This window comes from Brachyhypopomus gauderio, chromosome 8, assembly GCF_052324685.1.
Source record: "Brachyhypopomus gauderio isolate BG-103 chromosome 8, BGAUD_0.2, whole genome shotgun sequence".
Taxonomy (NCBI): domain Eukaryota; kingdom Metazoa; phylum Chordata; class Actinopteri; order Gymnotiformes; family Hypopomidae; genus Brachyhypopomus; species Brachyhypopomus gauderio.
The window spans coordinates 17882063-17902329 of NC_135218.1; the positions used below are offsets into that span (position 1 = coordinate 17882063).

Here is a 20267-nt window from a genome sequence, read left to right on the forward strand (position 1 = left end):
AATTTTGTGAGGAAAAAGCTTGCGGCTACTCAACGTAAAAACACCAAGTCTTCAGGCCTAGCCACACACCACCGCACCGCGATCACGGTTTTCAGTATCATACCCGTATTTAGGTCGGAAATGTCATGCTTGATCTACACCTGAACCTTGGTATTACCAATCATTAATTAGGCCAGAATATATGGCATTAAATACAATTAATCCTTCACAGTATATACTTAGTATGTTCCATCATCAAATGAGTTCAGTCGTCGAATTTACTTTTATCGACATATTATTTACACATCTGTCGGTTTTCACCTTGCGTCACTTGCCTACTTCACTTTCCTCAGGAAATTGCCAATGTATTGCAAGTTAATTGTCTAAATGATTCCTCAAACTGCACAGTACATGCGGCCTTAAAGCGCATCTAGTGCGCATGCTTCTTGTTCTTCTATCATGCGTTCTGTGATAACGTCACATAAAATGAGTGAAAAAATATATTCAGGCAGATCTGTATAATTTCTAAACATAAATATTTTTGTTTGCAATAATCTCTCATCTCATGTTCTTGTGTTTCTCACCACAAACTTCACATGTCCACTACCTGCATCATATTTTTGCTTAAACCTATCTGCCAGTTCACAGTATTTAGTGACTTGTTCTGGTGTCTTGTGAGGAAAAAGAGAACAGCAATGGGTCCGAGAGGCCCCATGGCCTGGATGGACTAACATTGTTGGAGATCACTAGCAGATGCACATAAATGAGCACAAATCAAGAGTCACGTTGAAGGAGTTTCTAGACTGAACAGAACTAGAAACGGTTATAATTCACAAATAAACACTTCCGTATGGTATCAAAGATATTTTTGCCAACAAAATACAAGTGACACTGAGTCTGGATTTACAATGTTTCTCTTGATTAAAAAAAAAAGAAAAAAAAAAACAAATTTTTTTATAAAAGGTTAAATAAATTGGACTACGATGATGCTAGTAGAATTTAAACATAAACATCTCCATTCGCTAGGCCATGACAAGATAATCTTTGATAAAACAGGGACCAGTTTTACACAATTTTGGAATAAGAAATTCCCATGGCAAAAGAAAAGAACAGTGGGAAAACCTCTGAAAATTGAAGTGTTAAACCTCTTGTCTGGTTTAATCATATGCCACTCATGTCAAAACAAATTCCATACACAGAGTCACAAAAAACTATATAACATTTCTATCTAAAACAAAAAAGGCAAATCACCAATTTGACTTTTTCATTTGAACAAGTCCGTGACAAAATGCAGCAGATCACTGTTTCTGCTGCATGGCTTCTTTGCGGGCTGCGTCCTGCAGTAGCTGGGTGTCCACCTCGTCTGCCGGGAGCTGCACATACCGCACCACCGAACCACGGATGAAGCAGTTTTTCACCGACAACTAAGGACAACCAGGATAAAACAAGGGACTCAAGATATAAAGGGACGAATAAAGTCACAGATGGTAGAATGGGAAATGCATATGGTGAGCTCAAAACAGTATTGGCCATATGTACTGCCGGAACATGCAAATACAACTAACAGGTCTTAGCAAGCAGCAGCGCTGCATCATGGTTGGAGCTGTACATCAAATTATATTCTGAACCGTTTTGAGTGTTACTTACCATGTGGGGATACTTCTCAGGGTCAGTGACACTGATATCCGTTAGTTTGATGTTCAGATACTGTGAGGGGGAAAAAAGATACGAACACAAGACTTTGCTATTCAGAGATGCCTACAGAAACACTATAAAATAAAAATATTTTATCCAAAATAGTTTATAGACGAACCTGATCTACCGAGTGCAGGGTACCACATATGCTTAAGAATTGAGAGACCAACGTTAGTGCAGGCAAATTCATACAGGAAACATGTCTGCATTTAATACACTCACAAGCTCATTCAGCTTGTGTATACTTGTGTGAATTTACAAAGAATCTGTTGAAGTCCGGAGCATCTGCGTTAGTGTCATGACACGGACTAACCTCAGGTCATTTTTTAATTCCACCACCACGTCTTTGCCCACCAGGGACTTGAAGAACGAGTAGAAAAGCTGCGGAACAAAATTGATATTACAGACATTAATCAGACACATTCAGCATTATCCACACAGTTAGGTCGAACGATCAAGTTGGTGTAATGATCTAGATCTAGTTGATCTAATGGTCTATATAAGTTGTGGGCTCGTCCATATTAGTCTTCTCAAACCAAGTCCCCATCAATGTAATCAGACTCGATACGCCAAACAATCGGACATCTTGGTTATCCGACTAGTTTATGGTTAGCCTAAAAAGCTAGTCAGCTAGCAACCTAAACGTGCAATATCTGCTACCACATCTGAGATATGAGGACTCGCGAATCGTACATTCAACAGAGAGTGTGAAAATGAAAGACTTCGACGTTCAGTAACTTATTCAACAACCAAACGACTGAAAATAAAGACAAAATAAGAACAACGAAGCTCACCATTTTCACGCGCTGTGTGTACCGAAAATAACTTACGTCATCAAAAATCGGCCGGCGCGAACAAGCTGCGCACCCATTGGTAAGGAAAGTAAACGCGGTCCGATTTATTCTCGCGGGCCATTGGTTGATGTTAAAGACGTCATAAACACGAGACTTTTGACGTCTATGTAATTTTCATTGCAGAAAACCTCTTATCATATCCTGTTTCTACTTTTACTTTATTTCTTTACGTAAAATTATTATTTTGTTCAGGCAGCAGTCACATAGACAGGACACATATAGCTAGCTAAAATAAACAAATTTCTGTTGAGGGTCCGCGTCCTAGTGAGAGTCGTATCTCGGCGATGTGACTCAGTGACCAGTAGGTGGCGGTATTTACGAAGCAGTTTTACGCCTATTTTGTACATTTGCCCAAAAATGGTTGTTGCGTTTGACCAACGAATAATTGAATTCTGCATTCTGCAAACGCATTAAAATGTATGACGTCCTCTACACAAACGTACAGGATTGCATCGGGGTTATTGCACTTGTGTTTGTTTGTTGTTTGTTTACAGCAAAACGTTTTTACATCGTGCAAATAACTTACTCTTTATGTAAAACCAAACTTTAATGGAATATTTCAGTTTTGGCAACAAATTGTTCTTTGTCTACAATAAATCCAATTTAAATTCTCGTGTATTTCTATTTCATTTACAGTCATATGAATGTTGCAAAGTAAAAATTATATAGCTAAGAATGCTGTCAACAGACCTGCTGCAAACGCTAAAACTGAATGGAACATTATATTGCCATGACGTAACGACCTGATGAAGCAAAAATGTCGAAAATACGCAGATCCATTTAATCTGTTCGAGAGAAATTCCCCCTTACTGATAACAAGAGGTGCACAGTTATTTATATGACCAGTTTACAATGTTCTTGCATAAATAAAAACATCTCTTTAATTGCTCTACCCTTGAAAGAGTGACATATTACTCATATACTTACTGAGGTATTTTTATTCATACCATAAACACAGATGCAATATAAAAAGGTGAGATTCTAAAGGTAAAAGTGATTACACTAGTATCTTACAAGGAACACTTTGTTCTGACATTTTAAAGACTTAACAGTTTTGCATTAGCACTGTTGTAAGGCAAAATTAGTAGTCATGACTTGCAGTTGATGATGTTAAGAATAACAATGCAATCCTCTATTGTTCGCAATCTTTTTTTCTATATAAATTAAAACATTGAGTATAATGTTTAAAGGGTCTAGACTAAACAGAAGCTAGACAGCTTGTTGCACTGATGATGTACAGATCATTATGCAAAGCAACAGCAGTAGAATTGCTGTGTTGCTTAGATGATGACTAATCTAAAGGAAGAGTGCTATTCCACTTTGTGGAAATATGATTATTAATATTAATATATTATTAACATTTTTAAAGGACTTCAACTGGCTACTTAGATATGGATGATTTTATTAACCAAAAATACCTGTCTGCTTTAGTTTACTTAATTTCATAGGTGTGCAGACATAGACATCAGGTGGTGCAAAAGCACCACCAACTCTGCCCTTTATCAATGAATGTGCCCTTTAGAAACTTCGGTTTAAAAAAAATATTATTATTATTAACATTTTACTGAGGTCGGTTTGAAATGATCTTTTGAAAACCTGAGCGATTAAAAACAATGCCCTGAAATGAGCCACCACCTCACACACACCCGACCTCGCGCTGCAGCAGCAGTTCAGTTCAGTGAGTGGACGGAAGCGTATTCAGCACAGCACGCACGCTCACAGATAGACTTCTTCTCCTGTGCCCCACCAGCCAGGTCACATACACATCAAGTACAATCGTACCGTTTGCACTCTAAGCCCAACGTGAAATCATTTAAATGTCTCATACAGCACCAAACTACTAAGCATTTTTAGCCGACTGGTCACCTGATAAACTAGTCGCTTTAGCCCAAATCAATGATAGATAACGTGAGGACGACCACATACAAATAATTAAGGTAGAGTTTGCAAATCTATGTGTTAAGCTGAACGTTTTCTGTTGTATAGGTTTTGTTAGGCAACATAAATTAACACATTAATTTGTGAAAAGAAACGGGAAGTTCCCCATTACCTGTAAAAAATGCCCATCTGCATTCATGTAATGACAACACTCAGTAGCCTATAACTCCTTCTCCTACTTTTTGGTCTTTTTACTGTCTTAATTGTAGACCTACATTGATTTACTAATTGCAAAATATATGCAACAAGGCCTGCAGACAGTGGAACAGCAGTTAACAGAAGTTAACTGAAGGACTTAACTGACTGTATATAGTTAATATTTGATATGGATTTTATCAGTTGGTGGTGTGGCTTTTTTCCATTGAAAACTCAAGTTTAGAGAATGTTACAAATAAAAGTCAAATTTCATTCAACATATGCGTGTAATTTGTTTTATAATGAAGTGTTCCACGTGCGCTAAAAAGCGTCCTTATCCCCCCCGAGCACTTGCCCCCCAAAATGTCTGTGCACGCCACTGCATTTATTTATTTACTTTATTTATATATTTATTACTTTGCTTTACAATTTACTTCTCACTGCTGCATTTAAACAATGTCATTTGAGCTGAATGAATGCTTATGAATACTGTATGAGCAGCTGAAAATGTATGTGACTTATAAGAATCAAACATAACAATTTAGGTTCTTAACATCTGACCCTATCTGACTGTGAGAGGCAGATGTAAACACACTGTGGACACAGTCCCATATGGGATGAGTTTAATGCAAGGTGTACAGGCATAAGAGGAAACGAATGATTGTAGCTGGTCAGATATGAATGAATGGATGAATGCTGAATTTATATAGCGTCTTTCAAGATACCCAAGGTCGCTTTACAATTTTTTAACACAGGTACAACTCTTACACAGCCAATCACACACCGGCGATAGGCGGCAGCCAATTGCGCACAGCGTACTCTCTACCGGGATCCACAGCCCCCTGGGGGACTGAATGGGGTGCAGGAAGGGGAGAGAGGACAGACCCTAGTGGCAGAGCACCATCCACCACTGGGCACACAAGCACACACACATTCATGCACACACACTGAGACAACTGCTTTTATTGGACATGAAGAGACATGGACACACTCCTCCATGTCTTTGGCCTGTGGGAGGAAACCAGAGACCCCGGAGGAAACCCATGCAGACACGGGGAGAACATGGAAACTCCACTCAGATAGGGACTTGAACCCAAGACCCCAGTGCTGAGAGGCAAATGTGCTAACCACCAAGCCTACCATGTTGTGTTTTCAACACTAGGCATAAATGATGTGATACTGTTGGCATTATTATGTTTATTGTTGTATGGTGCCGTGGGGACCTGCTCCCTATAGTAGAGCCTCAATTCAACTTGAGCATCAGTCCTACATTAGGGTCTGCATATGAAAAGTGAGGTGAATGATGACCATGCACGATCGCTCAACTACAGCAGTAATCAATACAAATATCCAGATTCATACAACCATAGGAAGAAGCTTTTGGTCTAAAAAAATGTCATCATATACAATATCACAACAAAATAAAGAAGAAAGGTAAATTAATCACATACACTGTACATTCAAGATGCATTCAACATGACAGGCAGAAGAGAGGTTGGGAGTATGACTGGAGCTTTACAGTGGACAAATATCAGGAAAGGACTTTTATTGTGCTTCTCTGGAGTTCAGGAGGATTGTGTTAGTTATCAGAATCTTTTTCCAGCATACAACAATACTCCAGTAATGGAGGCATTTACAAGGAAAAGGCGACCAGATCTCATTTTAAAGGGCGACCTGCCTTTGGAAGCGGTGTTGTCTCATGAGGCACTGGGAACAGGAAAAAAAATCATTAAGTCAATTACTGTTAATCATTTTTCAATAAAATTATTGTTTTAATGCCGTATCATGATGTCAGTATGTTGTAGCTTTGTCTTCCTTTACAATATATAAACATTGATTTTGTCATCTTAGCACGTGCATCATACCGTCCTTGGGCAGAGGGTGGCTTGGTCTTGCAGGTGGCTTAAGCTTGCATGGTAACTCGGAGCTGTCTCTGTAGTCTCTGGGCTTTAGCTGGGCCTCCTGGCCTGGCCCAGGGCGGAATTTCACCGGCAGCGGTGGCTTCCCGGTCATCATCATCATGCCCCCTTCCGAACGAGAGGGCACCACGGGCTTTTTGGAGTAGGCCGTGGGCTGTAGGCCGGTGGCACTGGCGCCCACGCCGGTGGGAGGGGGGGAGGGGGTGTGCGGTTTGGTGTCGGAGGAGCAGGTGAAGGATCGGTTCCGAGGGGTCGGGACCGGGGGAGGACGCTCCGACTCTGGGTCTGGGGGTTTGGGGAAGGGGAAGTGTTCGGGTGGAGATAGCTGGTCTTTCCGTGAGGTCTCTTGATCCTTGCCCCCGCGGGACATTGAACCGTAGAGGGGGTTGTCAAACATCTCTGCAGGCTTCCCGTCCTCAGAGCTTAAAATTCAACAATGCAATTGAAATTAAGATCGACTTCAATTCGAAATGCACGAACCGCAAATATAATTTAATGCTGTATCAAAGGCTTTAAACAGCATGTGGTTTATTTATTGGGAGAAATGTCACTCTTCTGTATGAAAAATGAAAACAGCAGGCAGCTACGTGGGCATGAAGCCTGATGTACTCACGTGGGACTGAAGGCCTTCCCTGTGGGGCTTTGCACAGAGGAATCATAGCCGGCCTTTTTGGGAGAGATATTTCCAGAAGCCATGTCCTTCACTCCATGGCCAGAGGAAGCCCCAGCTCGAGGGCTGAAGCTCCGCCCCTTCTCTGATTGGCTGCAGCCCCTATAGTCCACACTCAGATAATTAGGGTTGCTAATATCAGTCGGTAGGACCATAGATGACCTGTAGGTTTATTGAAAATCAATTTTGTTTGTTTGTATTAGAATTAATAGAATGCAAGTTCATATACCGGCTCATGAAACTACTGATTTGTAGAAAGGTCATATATTGGAGTTTGACCTGCCCCCTTTGTTAGGCGTCTCACAGACAGGCATTAGTTATACTGAATGATCTGTAATACTGAAAGATTACTGAATGATGTACTGAATGTAACATTGGGAAAAGGTAGAAAGGAAATCTCACTTGCTCATGTGATCTCCTGGCTTGTATTTGCTGGCCCCTGAGTCATCACCAATCTTAATGAAATCTGCAAAGAGGAGAGCACACTGAATCAAATCTGACATGGATTTGTTCGCTAACAATAAAATAATTTGCTGAACATAAATCTATTGGTTATCAAATAGGTGACTGTGCATTTCAATCACTTTGCACAGGATTTGTGGGTGGAGCTATTCGGTAAGTGGATATATGAGGTTTCTATGAACAATGCCTGCTGAGCATTGGGGCAGCAGAATGGGTGGGTGGAGGTAGGCATACAGATGTAGATGGTAGTTGGAGATGTCTGTGGTAGAGCCACAGCTGGGCTGGATGGGACGGGGGCGGTGGTGGTGGTGGTGGTGGTGGAGGCAGGTGTAGGTGGAGGCAGGTGTAGGTGGAGGTGGTGGTGTAGGTGGACGCAGGTGTAGGTGCATCCACTCACCATACAGCTTCTCCGTCTGTTTCCCCTCGGAGGTACGCAGCTGTATGCCCCCCGTCAGCGTACCTGTGCGTTCTCCGTGATGCGTGAGCACTTCGCTGAACTCTGTGTAGGCTCTTTCAGCAGCACGGAGTGCTACACACGTCTCGCCTACGGACAGGTGAGACAGGTGAAGACTGGCGTTCACTTCCAGCCATGACGCTCAGCAGGGTACATTTGATTTTAAATAAAGGAAGCCTAAAGTTAAACCCGGGTCCAAAAGATTTAGACGAGGGCAGATAAGAATGCCACCTTCTTACTCCACTTATTTAAAGGGAGCACACAAGGACCCAGGTTGCATACTCAGAAAACACAAGACACAACAAGACAAGACAACTTTCTACTCATGTTTCAAGCACACCTACCATATGACTCATCACTGTCTGTAGACTTTATACTTATGAGGATGTGCTGATCCAGTAAATATTCTGGGTCTGCAATGATGGGTTTGAGCTGTAAAATGGTTGAAAAAATGCTTAGTCACTGTGTGGGACATTTAAGCTAAAATGGTTCCAGTAATGGTGTCAACAATAAGCAGCAGATTACCTCCACCTGTGACCCAAAGCGAACCTTTATGAACCCCTCCGTGTTCTCCTGGTTTTCCCCGTCAGGTCCCTTAACAAATTCTATTCAATTCAATAGATACGATTTTTACACACACACATACAAAAACCATATATTTAAGCTACAAGCTGACAAACATACAAATACGCTCTTTGTTACGAAACGGCGAAGCAAAAGTCTTCATACTTTCCAGACAGCTTGAGTGGTACTCGATGTAAAACTTGGTCTTGGACTTCGTCATCAGGGTGGCAACACAGTTCATAAAGCTGATTGCACCCTCAGACACTTTTGTGGGATCTGCAGAAAAGACGCAGTTCATCATCCATTACATTCATTTGTGGCATGATCTAGTATGAAGGCAGAAATAGCAGCAGCGTTCAGTTCTACTATACCACGCTGTGTTAATGCGATGATGGCGTACAGTCGGTGGTGTGTCCCAGGAGCGAGGCTAGGGTATTTTTAGTGGTGCTAGAGCACCACCGTGAAGTTGCTCAGCACCCCCTGGCTCAACACATTTTTTAAATATTATATTATGCAAAAACCTTGCTCTGCACCTGCGCAATACTTTGGTATTGTGCCTCTGTGAGCACTGGGGGCTGGGCACCCCTAAAGACCAGATCCTAAAATCGCCCCTGGTGTGTCCTATAGCAAGTTGCAGTCTGTCAGATGTTCGATTAAATATAACTTGAAACAATGAATTTCTAAAAACTTATCCAAACCGTTGGATATTGTAGTGACCCATGACTACAACACCATTGTTAGGAGCGGGGGAAAAAAATCATACCATTCTTTGAGACAAACTGTGAAGTCACACCAACATCAAACGTCCCAAATACCGGGGAGTGGTCACTTGTCATGATGTCATTTGTGCATCCTGATAGAGGAAGGAGAGACTTCAGTGTTGAACAGTAGCGTAATGTCTGAAGGCTTTAAACAGAAAACACTGCATTGTTGCCCCACAATACAAGTAGCTTGAAGCTTCAGACTCCTCAACCAACCATAGGAGTGGCAGGTCACATGCACCATGGGATAGGACTTGCGTAGCACGCGATCGCACCACGAGGGCAGGTTATATTTGGTCTGTTAGTGAGACAGAGAGAAGGGCGGTTAAGTGTGTGCCTCGCCGCTGTTTCAGACGTGCAGGTAGTGTGTGTGATGCTGCGGTACTTTCTAACAAACTACGCTTTGAAGCGGACAAAGAAACGTCTGGCAGTTGTAAGCTGACTGGAGTTTCAAGGCTAAAACTGATGAATAAGTATGAAAATATCTGTAGAATTTTACTTCAAGTTCAGCTGATTTGCTATAACACTACACGGATAAGTACACAGCTTCTGCAGACACTACAACTGAAAATGTGTGCAGATGTGTTTGGCTCTAAATAGGTCTATTTAAAAGAGTCAGATTAATCTTGCAATTGGAACCAGTATCTACAAGAAGAGAATCGATATTATATTTGTTGCACTTTCATTTAGGTACCTGGAAAAAAACACATGAGAAAAGAAAACTGATTGTACCCCTGTTGCTTTTGCTTTGGTGTAGACGTATTTGTCACGTGTGTCCCTTTCAAAGCGATATGTTGGTGGGAATGTGATCTCTTCTTCTTCTGTAAAGGAAAATGAGTGGAGGTTAGATGAAGGCATATGAAGATGAATGCAAGGTCATTTTCATAATTACTGTTCAAAAACATGAAACACTTAACAGTCAAAAGCCATGTGGTAACACAAATGCTATATGTAAAAGATGAACACTGGTGAAGGAGGTGAAAGGGCTCTGTCTTGTTACTTTCTTTGAATTGAATCATTTGATCTCAATTTAAGAGTGAAATTCAGCCTACTTAAACCAAAGAATAGAAAAAGATTCATTTGAGTCACTCAGATGACAAAGCAATCACAGTCAACCAGGCATTAGAGAAAACCAGACTTCCTGCAGTGTGCATTGCACACTGTTTGGACAAGAAGTGTGGCTCAGCCATCTGATGGGCACTGTCGCCCCCTGCAGGAGGGCCGTCCTCGCACCGTAGTTCAGGAACACGTTCTCCTCGGCCCGCTCCATGGTCAGCTGGTCCCGGTTCAACAGTTCCTGATACTGCTGCTGTTTGATCTTCGTCACAATGTTTTCTGCTTCCTGAAAAAAGAAAACAATGTAAAAAATAAATAAATTAATTAATAAATAATCTGCAACTTCCTGTTTGGAAATGTCAGCAGCTGCAGTGTTGAAGAGCTTCTCCCTATGCTGGGGAACCGTGCAGGTTTTGAACACACCGGTCACCAGCGTGATGCCTCCACAACGGCTTCTGTCTGTCAGCCACACTCAAAGGACAGCCTATAAACCTCATTACATAAACAGGGTTTTTTTCCAAAATAATTTTTTTTTTCATTCCTCCTGTGTATTCTGATAATGTAAGACACATTTTACTTTAGTTTTTGTATATTTCATTTTAATATTTTATTATAACCAGTTCAACATCACTGATCATGTTCCTTTAAGAAATATTACAAAACCTCAGTGTACCGTTGTTGGAAGATCAAGCCGGTAATTCAGATCCCCGAGCCAGAACAGGTGTGTGAAGCGACATGTGATGTCAAAAGGGTTCACTTTCTTGTCTCCAAGGCACAAAAAGCGTAGGATATTGACATAGTTCTGATTCCGCCTGTAATCAGCGGGAATAAATCGAAGAAGCAATCACGGCAGAATCAGAACAATCACGGCAGAATCAGAACAATCACGGCAGAATCAGAACAATCATGGAAGAATCAGAACAATCACGGCATGTTTGTTGTTCAGGTTACCTGATCTTCTTTTCACTCCCTGAAGTCAGGTGACTGTTGACGAAGCCGAATGATGTGCCATTGAACATAAAAGACACTGCCACCGCTCCTTTGTTTCCTGAACAAAACCACAACAGCAGCCAAACCAACATGGGCCTTTATCCTCCTGTTGAAATTCAGCCTTCACTATTAATGTAATCTTGGTGTTAGACCTGGAGGTGGAGGGGGACTGACCCAGAGCGTTGGCTATTCCAGTCTTCACACTGTCACAGAAGATGTGGGAGATGCGATTCTCATGTTCTGGTTTGGCAAGTACAATTATTCTAATATTCCACAGCGTCTGAGTCGCTACCTGTAAAGAAACAAACCCCAATCAAAACCGCACAGTTTAACATAAATGAACCACAGTTATCATTAAACATTAAAATAATTAACCTAAATAAGCAACTTGAAATAGTTTGATGTAATCTCTCTCTCTTTCCTTTTGTTTCTCTCTCTCTCTCTCTCTCTCTCTCTCTCACACACACACACACACACACACACACACACACACACACACACACACACACACACACACACACACACACACACACACACACACACACGACCCAGGCCTTTCTGCTAGTATGTGACTGACCTGTTTAAAGCTGATGTTAGTGATGTCTCGGAGGGTTGTCTTCACGATATCTACCCACTCCTTCTCTCCCAGCGGGTCCTCCTGCGTGCCAACGACGTAGATGTCATGGGGGATCTGACTGGCTGTGTCATCGTGCGTTTTCCCCAGACCCTTGGACTGAAACCAGGACGTAATGTTTGGTGGTGGGTTGGCATTTCCTGTGTATGGAGAAGCAATTCACACCTCAGTTTTATATATGAGCAGATGCTTTCAGCTCATTCAGCAAATGGTAGAATGATGAAAATGTGCTGATAAGGAGAAATGCACTGTAACTGTGTGTTAAGTTGGGGAAGACAGGAAAAACATAAAACATCTCTGTAATATCTCTGGTCTCTGTAAGACAGTGACGAGATATGATGGAGACAGATATGAGACTTTTAATTGAAGTGATTAAGATCCTTATTTCACATCTCTTCTTGAGTTTCAAGCACTGACCAATAATAAGCTCTGAATGGTGTGGCCGTGGGAGTGGCTTACCCATGTTCCATGTGCCAACAAAGACGCTGATCATATCAGGTTCAGGCTTGCCTGAGTGTTTGTTCTTCATCTGCTGAAGTAATTGACAAAAACCTTCTCTCTTCTGGAAATGCAGAAACCACACACACACACACACACACACACACACACACACACACACACACACACACACACACACACACACACACACACACACACACACACACACACACACACACACACACACACACACACACACACACACACACATTAAATGCTGTATGAATTACCAACTGAAATAAAAAAATATCTAAATATTTCAGAATCATTACATAATCATTGTTTCTGTGCAAGCTGAGTATCTCAGGGATACATCTCCTCTGGATACACATGTAGAAGTGACAGCTGACATATCAGCTACTGTCTATAATAGCTGACATTGCCTATAGTATCTTTGATTTCATGATGTATGATGTTCACTTCCTCTTGATGGTTAAACGTAAAGAGCCGAGTGTCAGTGCAGATGACCTTTGTGTCGTTAAAGATGAATTCCTGACGCTTGGTTTTCTCCTTCTCTGTTGCCACGACGACCACAAGTTTGGTGTGCATTTTCTGCACTTTCACCAACTGCAAGACTAAACATTTGGAAAGACAAAACAGGATGCTTTGAATTAATGAATAAACATATGAAAAGGTACATCATGCACTTGTTAATCTTACAGTCTGTATTTCTGAAAGATGGACCCGTGAATCACAGTAATGACGAGTGAGCTCAGGTCCTCAACAGGATTAGTTAAGGCGGGAACGTCTACAGGTAGCGTTTTCCTTTGATAACTACATGAATACGTACTTTTATTGTGCACAAAGTATTTGTCTTCAGGCCCATCTTTGGACTTCTTGAAGAAAACCTTCCCACTCTCCACGTCAACCTTTAGGAACATTTTGGTAGAAATGCCGAGGGACTCTGATTTGACCTGTTAGCAGAGAAAACAAACAAACAAACAAAAACACAGGAATCATAACGTGTGTTTGACATTAGGACGCGTCCAGCGGCCGGAGATGGGCTGTGGCCAGCTGTCCAGATGTAACGGGACCGTATCTTGCACATTTAGGGCCAACGTGCCTCCCCCATGTTTGCATGTGGCTTTTGAAAGCAAAGCTAGCCCAGCTGGAGCACAGAGAGTGAGGGAGTGTGCAGCCCCCCAACACTTTCAGTGTCTAAGAACATATATGAATCAGTTTTAGGAGCACTTATCATCACAACAATTAGACTTCTCATAAGCTACACATCTTTTGCAATATGAAGAGGCATTTTGTAGTAATACAGTAATTCAAACAGAATATATGAAATCATACTGAGAAATATCAAGTAAAGAAAGAATAACATACAATACAACAACAATAATAAAAACAAATCACAAAGATTTAGATTGAACAGGAGGAGTTTCATATTTCTTACTTCAAAGGTAACAGGTGGTATAAGTGATTTCCTGTGGCCTCCGTCATATCCCACTGATTCAAACACAGTATTTTTGGTCTGTGAATACAAAGTATTTCATTATTAATGGTGTTCAGTAGATGTTGAAACTATAATACAGCAAGTTTCCAGAGAAACAGGATGTTTTAGACAGAGGTCCTTCATCAGCTAGACAATTAAAGTGCTTCACAATAACTCAGTGAGTCTAAGTGACTTACAATGACTCAAATACATGATTATGAAATTGCGGAGGGCATAGAGCCTTTGATACCTTTTCTTCTATTGAACATATAAGCTTAGTTATTTGCTCAAGTCGAAATTGAACAGACTGGGTGGTGTCAGCAAAAACCTGAAACAAAAGCAAGACAGTTTCTCATGAATCTGAAAAAAACACAGCTATATATATTTCTTCCTTTTTTCTATACAGTGTAATCATCTAAAAAAAATCCACAGTTGAATAGATGATGGAGAGTGCTAGTCAGGAGATCTTTGACCTGCCCCCGAAGCCTCCCAGTTCCTGGAGACAGAGGTGGCTCTACAACCTTCAGCAGAGCTTCCAGTGTTGGAATGGAACGCGAAATCTCACTATCAACAAAACAAGCATATGAGATTGCAGACTGTCATGTGCTCACGTCACTTGTGTGGGAAGTCACATGTTCCCATATATTACTTAGAAACTGTGTCAGCTGTGTCTTAAACATGATGTTGACAGACTGCACTGAGGTCTTTTTACCTGTTGAGACCCTTGCAGATGGTCATAAGAAGTTGCTTCAGGTTGGGGAGTGTGGGATTTCCATTCTGTACCTGCTCAGCGTCCAGACTGACTGCTGAGCAGAAATAATCTTGGATTGCCTTTTGATGGTCTTCAGAGATGCTGCACAACAGAGAGTTCAGTCAATTCATACGGAGTGACCCTGTGCAAAATGACACTGTACCAACTACAGATGATTTGGAAAATTTGCTTTTTAAAACTAGAATCTTAATTTCAATTAAAAGAGTTAAACAGCCAGAGCCACCCAGACCTTGATTCATGAGGGCCAATTCCTGCAATAGACCCACTTTGAATTTAACTGAATCAAGTGTGGTGACGCCAACGCCAGTCAGTGGAGCCAGTTGTTGACTGGCTGCAAATGTTTGTACACACTGGCCAGGACTGAGTCTGACTAAACAACTGCCTGTTCCTGCCATAGGAGCACAGTTACAGTGTAAGTGATTCAGTACTGTGACATGTCGACGTGCTGAAGGCGCTGATTGTAAGTGTCCATGATGGACAGACGGCTTGGTTCCACGGCCCTGGACGAGTCGCTGTGGGAATCCCGGTTCTCGCTCTGGAGGATGTTCCTGGGTGGAAGCTGAGGAGGTAAGATGGTTGCTTCTGTGGGAAACAGACGTGGTATAAACGTGGTATAAACGTGGTATAAACGTGGTATAAACGTGGTATAAACGTGGTATAAAGCCAAGTATTAATGCGTTAATGCCCAAATTGCATGGACATTACTCTCAAGTTTCTCTCTTTCCCCAGTGTGCAGAAGAATCATGGGTGTGTCCTACCTGGTTCCTCTTCCAGCTCTTCCTCCTTCTGTACTGGGTACTGCAGGTGGGTGACTAAGCCCATGTTCTCCTTACGGTAGGCCTCCACTAAGTCTGAGAGCACAGTGAAGAACCGAATGGGCACTCCCTCAGACGCCTGCAGTCAGAAGTACAGCGAATGTTTATTAGTGCGATCATGGTCCATAATTAACACACACACACACACACACACACACACACACACACACACACACACACACACACACACACACACACACACACACACATGCACACTCTCACTCTTACACATGCACACACACACACTTTTGCTCACTCTTATACACACACACACACACACACACACACACACACACACACACACACACACACACTCACACACACACACACACACACACACACACTCATACACACTCCACTGCTCAGTCACATGGTGGAAGTGGACCCTTAGTGTTTATGCAGTTCTCATCACTAGGCCGTAGAAGACTTAGATACACATACATAGCGTAAATCTGTAACCTTTGTAGGAGGTTTTGACCATCATGGACTAACGCCTTTTACAAATGACTGAGTCCAAGCCCAATGTTTTGTGGCATGATGGCATTTATGTTGGCTGTTTGATCTATATTAAAGAGATTTTATCAGGACACTTCTGTGATTGACCTATGACAAAGTGTTAACTCATGGTGACGTATGTCCTCGGACTGCCGCATGGCTGTTACAGCTCTGCTGCAGCCACAGTTCCTCTCTTAAAATCGCATGCCTCCCACGCATTTTTCACACGTCAGCGTAACGCTTCAGCTAGGCGCAAACTGCTTTTTTATCAACCCTAATGAGAGATGAGAACAACTTGCATTTCAGAAACTTTCCACCCAAGACCCAGCACAAGACGAACCCTCTGTGGGTTCCTCTGTGAGCTCCTGTGTGAGCTCTTCTGTGAGCTTCTGTGTGAGCTCTTCTGTGAGCTCCTGTGTGAGCTCTTCTGTGAGCTCTTCTGTGAGCTCCTCTGTAAGCTCCTGTGTGAGCTCCTGTGGGAGCTCCTGTGTGAGCTCCTCTGTAAGCTCCTGTGTGAGCTGTTCTGTGAGCTCATCTGTGAGCTCCTCTGTGTTCTCCTCTGTGAGCTCTTCTGTGAGCTCCTGTGTGAGCTCCTGTGTGAGCTTCTGTGTGAGCTCTTCTGTGAGCTCCTGTGTGAGCTCTTCTGTGAGCTCTTCTGTGAACTCCTCTGTGAGCTCCTGTGTGAGCTCCTCTGTGAGCTCCTGTGTGAGCTCCTGTGTGAGCTGTTCTGTGAGCTCCTCTGTAAGCTCCTGTGTGAGCTCCTGTGTGAGCTCTTCTGTAAGCTCCTCTGTGAGCTCCTCTGTAAGCTCCTGTGTGAGCTCCTGTGTGAGCTCTTCTGTAAGCTCCTCTGTGAGCTCCTGTGTGAGCTCCTGTGTGAGCTCCTGCTCACAGCAAGGGTTCGTTTAACAGTGCAATTCTGCAGCTCTGCTCTGAAAGAGGAAGGCTGTGATGCAGAGAGAGATTAGGGACCATTGTAGACTTTTACACCACAGGGTCATTTGCACCTTTTGCAATGAGGACTCAGCTAAGACAGAGTGCCACTCTGTTGATTTTGTTGTCTTCGTTGTGGTGAGCTGCAGTGTATTCAGCTAGCCTGTCAGACAGCAGTGCAGGGTTCACCAAGACGTGTGGCAGGTGAACACTCCCAGAGAGGACCAGGTTCTGCCTAAACAGCATGGACTCCCACAAGGAGTCCACACACAACACACAACTGCCGTGAGGACACACTTTCAGAAAAGAAACCTACAGCTCTAATCAAAACTATTGGTGGTTTGTGAGACGTTTAATGCCTGTGAAATTGAACAATGTCCTAATATGTGACTTGGGACTATTCCACCACTGATGGGACATGTATGAGAAGGCTCTCGTCTCTCTGTCCTTCCAAAAATAAACCCTGCTGCTTATTTATTTTGCCCCAGAATTAATTTTACAGGTCATATGTAGGAAAAGGACACCGATCTACCACAGACATATCAAGTATTCTTTTCTTTGAATTCTGAGGGCATTACCTGTGCAGTAATACTAGACCTGTTTGCAGCATGAGATTATAATGTCACCATTATTACTTTCTGTTATAGGCACGTCTCTTCCACTGTACTGTCTTTTATCACTACCATGGAAACGTGGTCTATGCAGTATTTATTTGCATATCCTGTGGTAATCTACAAGTAGATTAGATAACCCAATAGTAATTTATATATTACGCATCTGTCCTGATGCATATATTGTCCTACTAACTGTATTTTCTTTATGAATATATTATGTGTGTAATCTGCAAGCTGCAAGAACCACAATCATAATACACTTACTACAAAACACTCCAAAGAGCCAGAATCATGATACATGTACTGCTAAACACTAAAAGATTTAGGATCATGATACACTTATTACAAAACACTCAAAGAGATATTTTCATGATACGCTTACAACAAAACACTCATTGAGTTAGAATCATAATACACCTACTGCTAAACGCTCAAAGAGTTTGAATCATGATACACTTACTGCAAAACACTCAAAGAGCCAGAATCATGATACACTTACTGCAAAACAATCTAATCACCTGTGTGGCTGCAACCATAGTGGCAAACTGCACCACTCAATCCCATGGCCAAATCCGACATCACTTCCCTTTATTCTAAATGGCATGGCAGTGTGATCTTTATCGAGCAGACATTTAATGTAGACACACATAAAGGTGGCACAGAAATACGCTAAGAATGAGCAACATAATGAAACATAATGTACAATAATATTCACGCAGAGCCCGAGCTGCTAGTTACTAGCGCCAAGGCGTCAGACTGGGTACTGTGTCGATCAGCACCCGTCAGAATGAATGAGAAGAGAACAGAAGAGGTGAGAACTGACTATTTCTACCCCATCTGTTTCACACTGGCCCCCAGAAAGGCCGATGTCGGTGCAGTCCGTGTCATTCTCTGTGTTCGTGTGAGTCTGTTACCTGCACGGAGAGCTTCTTGTCTTCGTTGGGCAGTATTCTGTAGGTATATACACAGTTCTGGTACCTGAGTCCAAACAAAAGAATTTGTTTAGATTAAAATGCAAAAATTACAAGATGAGTATAGAATATGTTACATTAGAGCCCATGAAAGCTGAATGTACAAAAAAAGAAAAGAAAAGAAAAAATGTGAGTTCTAACAGGAAATACTGAAGCTAATGTACATCTGTGGTTCTTTACAGGTTAGACGCTGGCTGCTAAATTTAGTGTTTTGATATTCAAAGTATTGAAAAAGTCATGTCCTTTCTCTGACTATCAGCACACAGTGGTAGTTCAGACTGGTTCTGCTCTTTGGTCCGTTTGGTATTTCTTATTAACAGGCTTTATTTGCATATATAGAAGACCAGGTGGCTGCGCATTTCACATTTACTGCGTATGCAAAAGACTGCGTTGATTCAGCATCAATTCACAAGACAGGTCTATATGTCTCTAACCTGTAAAACATTACAGCATACCAGCAAATACTATGTGTCAAAAACCAGTTTAAAAGAAAGGAGTCTGCAAGCGGTTTTCAGTTCTGCTCAGTGACACCAGAGGACATTGCATAAACTTTTTTGTCTTGTGGAGCCCTCAGTCCACCATGCATCTCTTTTTTTCATTGACAGTGGTCACATGCTACACATACATACATACATGCATGCATTCATTTACACACACACACACACACACACACACACACACACACACACACACACACACACACACAAAATATATATACATACATACATACATATATATATATATATATATATATATATATATATATATATATATATATATATATATATATATATACACACACACACACACACACACACACACACGCACACAGGTGGACGAGAGCACCAAACAGCTAACAGCTACTGTCATTACTGTTTTACATCATTACATGACTGTCCGTCAACAGCAGGGGTTCGGGTCCCCATTAGGGAAACTACAGATACTAGTTGTCAATGGTGTAGGTCCGGCGGACCTTAACCGAGTCAGCTCTACTTACAGCACACAGAGGGCATACGCTCCTGCAATGGACTCGCTGTCACGGAGGAGGAAGCTGCCGTCTTTGCCTTCTTTGGACAGCAGATCCTCTGCCATGGAGCGGGTGATATTGCCATGGTACCAAGGCTGGCGGGTTAACATCCTGTCCCACACTCCCTTCCTGTTAGACTCGCCGTCGCGGACAAACCCGAGTGTGGTCTGGGTGTCAGTAGCCGTCGGGCAGAACACAGGGCCAGGCTCACAGTCCCTCCAAGGCCCACTTCATGGTACTACTTGCGTCAGAGTGCTTTTCCTTCTCTCTCTCTCTCTCTCTCTCTCTTTCTCTCTCTTCCTGTTAAAGAGGCGAAAGCTGTAAAAAAGGAAGCTACCACAAAAGGGTGAACTTCCTCATTCACTGCGCACAAGTCAGAAAGAGAGACAGAGAGCATGAGAGAGAAAGAGAGAGAGAGAGAGAGAGAGAGAGAGAGAGAGAGACATCAGGGCTAGTTCCCACAGCTACACCACAGCCTAAAAAAAGTTGATGAAAGTTATTCATCTATAGGCATCCACTGTATAAAGTCAGGGTGTTCTATATCACTGATTAACCCTGCTAGCTATGTTTATTAGACCCATGCCACCCTAATGTTA

General features: G+C 42.2%; 2 protein-coding genes across 3 annotated transcripts; both read right to left on the reverse strand.

Moving 5' to 3' along the window:
* Positions 1-760: 760 nt before the first annotated feature.
* smx5 lies at positions 761-2585 on the reverse strand. Its single transcript, XM_077015107.1, has 5 exons — positions 2469-2585; positions 1988-2055; positions 1793-1823; positions 1627-1686; positions 761-1403 (listed from the first exon to the last, which is right to left on the reverse strand). The coding sequence occupies exons 1-5, from the start codon at positions 2469-2471 to the stop codon at positions 1278-1280; spliced, it is 288 nt and encodes a 95-aa protein (XP_076871222.1). The 5' UTR covers positions 2472-2585; the 3' UTR covers positions 761-1277.
* Positions 2586-5207: 2622 nt separating this feature from the next.
* inpp5d (inositol polyphosphate-5-phosphatase D) lies at positions 5208-20000 on the reverse strand. 2 transcript variants are annotated; one of them, XM_077015108.1, is made up of 27 exons: positions 19642-20000; positions 18588-18651; positions 15578-15713; positions 15248-15401; positions 14760-14900; positions 14521-14611; positions 14298-14375; positions 14009-14086; positions 13400-13523; positions 13078-13184; positions 12571-12673; positions 12055-12251; positions 11652-11769; positions 11439-11535; positions 11161-11299; positions 10665-10773; positions 10164-10252; positions 9648-9729; positions 9434-9523; positions 8836-8946; positions 8632-8711; positions 8451-8538; positions 8050-8196; positions 7593-7656; positions 7134-7352; positions 6467-6942; positions 5208-6308 (listed from the first exon to the last, which is right to left on the reverse strand). In XM_077015108.1, the coding sequence occupies exons 1-27, from the start codon at positions 19779-19781 to the stop codon at positions 6259-6261; spliced, it is 3372 nt and encodes a 1123-aa protein (XP_076871223.1). In that variant the 5' UTR covers positions 19782-20000; the 3' UTR covers positions 5208-6258. The 2 variants fall into 2 exon arrangements, with proteins under 2 accessions (XP_076871223.1, XP_076871224.1); XM_077015109.1 differs by having other exon boundaries at positions 7134-7292; positions 19642-19998.
* Positions 20001-20267: the final 267 nt, after the last annotated feature.